The sequence below is a fragment of the Branchiostoma belcheri genome, unplaced genomic scaffold, assembly GCF_001625305.1.
Source record: "Branchiostoma belcheri isolate BF01 breed outbred unplaced genomic scaffold, Haploidv18h27 scaffold215, whole genome shotgun sequence".
Classification (NCBI taxonomy): domain Eukaryota; kingdom Metazoa; phylum Chordata; class Leptocardii; order Amphioxiformes; family Branchiostomatidae; genus Branchiostoma; species Branchiostoma belcheri.
Window position 1 is genome coordinate 94,294 of NW_017803658.1, and position 3,882 is coordinate 98,175.

A 3,882-nucleotide genomic window follows, 5' to 3' on the forward strand; every position below is an offset into this window, starting at 1 on the left:
TCCGCTCGACCGTCGGCACAGAGACGAGCGGCCGCACCGCCCGAGTCCGTCGCTACAGAGCTGGCCGCGAACCCTCAGGAGCCTGAGCGTAGAACTTCCTCAAACACTCACAAAAACCCAGGTTTTGGGCCTATCAAGGAGGCTAGTATTTCGGTGTGTATATAAAATCTATTTGTCTTTTATATACACACCCGGTGTGTATATAGCCACGGCGATAATTTATCTCAGAACAAAGTGGTCAAAAGTCTTATACCTGAGTTTTAGACCTTGGCACGGTAGTGCAACCTTTAAAGTCTATTAGACCTAAATAAAAGAATCCTATACAGCTGAACCATGAACACTGAGAAGTGACCCCCCACCCCCTGGACAGCTGATGACTGAATGAAAAACTAGTAAGAGGGCCTGCAGGGGGGGGGGGCGACAACGCTCTACGCTGAATTCGGAAACCTCTCGTTTACACTTTACGATAAACTCCAAGTGGTGACAACGCATTACGTAGAATTAAAACGCTGAATACACTCTACGCAAAAATATTAGAGCGGTCCGTCTAGCTACGCTCTACTACGTAGAATTAAAACGGCCGATTACGCTCTACGGAAAAGGGCTTGCGGGCCCCCTAGTAACACTAACGTTAACCTTTAGTATCTTCTTTTTAATAGCTGACGTCCCTTCAGTACTGGGATGCTCTTTAAACCTGAATAACATTATATGTCTTTATTGGCACAATAATGTCTCAGTGCTGGGAGTGGAAAGAAATTTGCTGGATCATTTGTTCCAACACAGAGACTATGATGCTACATGTGTCCTCACACACTGAGACTATGATCCTACATGTGTCCTCACACACTGAGACTATGATCCTACATGTGTCCTCACACACTGAGACTATGATGTTATTACATGTTTCCTAAAACACTGAGACTATGATGCTACATGTGTCTTCACACACTGAGACTATGATCCTACATGTGTCCACACACTGAGACTATGATCCTACATGTGTCCTCACACACTGAGACTATGATCCTACATGTGTCCTCACACACTGAGACTATGATCCTACATGTGTCCTCACACACTGAGACTATGATCCTACATGTGTCCTCACACACTGAGACTATGATCCTACATGTGTCCTCACACACTGAGACTATGATCCTACATGTGTCCTCACACACTGAGACTATGATCCTACATGTGTCCTCACACACTGAGACTATGATCCTACATGTGTCCTCACACTGAGACTATGATCCTACATGTGTCCTCACACACTGAGACTATGATCCTACATGTGTCCTCACACTGAGACTATGATCCTACATGTGTCCACACACTGAGACTATGATCCTACATGTGTCCTCACACTGAGACTATGATCCTACATGTGTCCACACACTGAGACTATGTCATGTGTCCATCCAGGATCAGGATCTGACCTGCCCACAGCCATGGTCCAGCCTGTGCCTGAGAGGATGGATTTTCCTCGTGCAGAGGAAGAGGTGCTGAAGCTCTGGAAACAACTGAATGCCTTTCAGACATCACTGAAACAGTCGAAGGGAAAGGCCAGGTATGAGTGTCCACAGTGGACAGGGATGTGGGGTGTGAGTGTGAGTGTGAGTGGGGAACATACCGGGAATGTGTCGCTGCGGAAGTCTGTTGGGATCTCGACATTGCTGTCAGGATTTCAGTTTGTTATCGGAAGTGCATCGACTGATGTTGATTTGAGATACTTTTCCAATGGGCTCCTAATTTCCTAAATTAAACCAATGGTATAATCTGACTAATTTAGTAATATTATAATTTTTTCCCCATATACTAGTAGTTCCAAGGCTGGCTCAGATCTCCAGGCAACAAGTAACAAACATGGCAGGGATTTCCCAGCTTGTGTGTGGACATGGCCTCCTGTCATCAAGCTTTAAATCTTCTAGCAAGTGATCATGTGCTACAAATGTATCTATGAATTTATCAAATTTAGACAAACTACAGTGAAAACTCTCTGTGGCTGGGTTTATTTTAACTTTCTAATGTGTTAATTCTAGAGAACTTAGGAATCCATTATTAGTGTAAGTGACATAAAACAGATGAACTTTCATGATAAAAAACTTCACCTTGTACAGGTAGAGAGAAGTCTTGTCTTAGCTCTAGTCTTCTCCCAGGTACTCCTTCTACGATGGGCCTCCCTTTGCAACTGGCCTGCCTCACTACGGCCACATCCTGGCAGGTACTATTAAGGACATAGTGACCAGATGGGCCCATCAGAGCGGCTTCCATGTGGAGAGGAGGTTTGGCTGGGACTGCCATGGGCTGCCAGTGGTGAGCAGTAGTCACCACCTTAGCAGGATTAGTAGTGTTATTGTTTCTAGGAAGTTTTGGGTACAATTTTGCTTCATTATGTCTATACACAACATTGCAAGCAGGGCTAGAAATACTGGGTGCATGTGCACCTTTAAGTGCACCCAAATTTGGAGCTGTGCACCCAATTTTTTTCTGTGGGTGCACCAGTGCACCCAAATATTTTCTTGGTTTTTCGTATGTAAAGAATAAAAAATATGTTAAATGTGTTTTAGTATACAGCGTATTCTTAACATCCTAGTGTCAGAAAAATAATATAACTATTGCTGTAGTACTTTTCTTTAGAAATAAAACATATTAGTTTTTGCTGACATTATACTTATTTCATTTTACATGGTATACCCAAAATATTTATTTTGCACCCAATTTTTTAGGTTGGGTGCACCTATTTCCGAAAATGAATTTCGAGCCCTGGCAACTAATGGGGAAAGACATGAGCCCTACAGTCATGTTGTCTTGTCCATTATGCCATTTCATGTGATATTTGATGATGTAAGAACCAGGGATATACCAGTGACATTGCTTTTCCAAATTTACAAGTTATGTTTCTAAATGTGTCCTTCATTTTTTTCAGGAATATGAAATTGACAAAACGCTGGGTATCAAAGGTCCTGAAGATGTGGCTCAAATGGGCATTGACAAATACAACCAGGCCTGCAGGGGTATTGTCATGCGATATGCTGGAGAATGGAAGGTGAGATCATTCACCCACACATACATGTAACCCTAACCTGAGTTTAAAAGTTGTCATTTTGTGGTATAGCAGCATAACTTAATTATGGATGGATTATCATGATAATTTTTTATATAATTACCTTTGCCAAGATGGTTATGTTTTCGTGGCTGTCTTTGTCCAACACTAGTTTATTAATCATATCGTACATCATGCATAGTCTGGACATTTTTTTCTGTCTCCAGTAACTTCCATTGTAGGTTTCTTTTTGTATCTGTGGCACACATCCACTTTCATAGTTGTTTGCACAGTCTTTTATCCTTGTCCTTCTCTGTATATTATGGATCCCATAGTGTCGCAGCATACTAATATTTTTGTATTTTTGGTGACGTCTCAGGGAGGAGCCTAATGGTACAGTATTGTGTGCAGTTTGCAAGAATTCTAGGAATGGTACAGGCATTTTGTCCACAGGAATGGAATGTCCACAGGCATGTCTCCGACCCATATCTATGCCCACATTCATGGAAACCCTTGGGAAGACCTCTCTGCCCCGGATGGCCCTAGTTTCTGTGACTTTGAGTGCACTGTATCTGTCTACCAAGTCTTCCTCAAAATCATGAAATCATGTCAGTGCCATGCAAACAATAACCATAACAACAACTACCGTCGCCATGGCAATGTATGTTTTCATTGCCAGTCTTGTTAAGTTTGGATTTTCTTGTGCGGTATGTGATGTAACAGTTAAGATTCTGCTTTTTCCTCCCAGGATATTGTGACACGACTTGGCCGCTGGATTTGATTTTTGACCGTGACTACAAGACACTTTTACCCATGGTTCATGGGAGTCCATCTGG

At 42.5% G+C, this 3,882-nt stretch overlaps 1 protein-coding gene across 1 annotated transcript in view; it reads left to right on the forward strand.

Moving 5' to 3' along the window:
* LOC109470000 (isoleucine--tRNA ligase, cytoplasmic-like) overlaps positions 1 to 3,882 on the forward strand; it is a 57,134-nt gene that overhangs the window by 1,012 nt on the left and 52,240 nt on the right. Inside the window, 3 exon segments of the mRNA XM_019768776.1 lie at positions 1,426 to 1,570; positions 2,160 to 2,316; positions 2,930 to 3,049. Coding sequence (XP_019624335.1) covers positions 1,452 to 1,570; positions 2,160 to 2,316; positions 2,930 to 3,049 — 396 coding nt within the window. The 5' untranslated portion in view covers positions 1,426 to 1,451.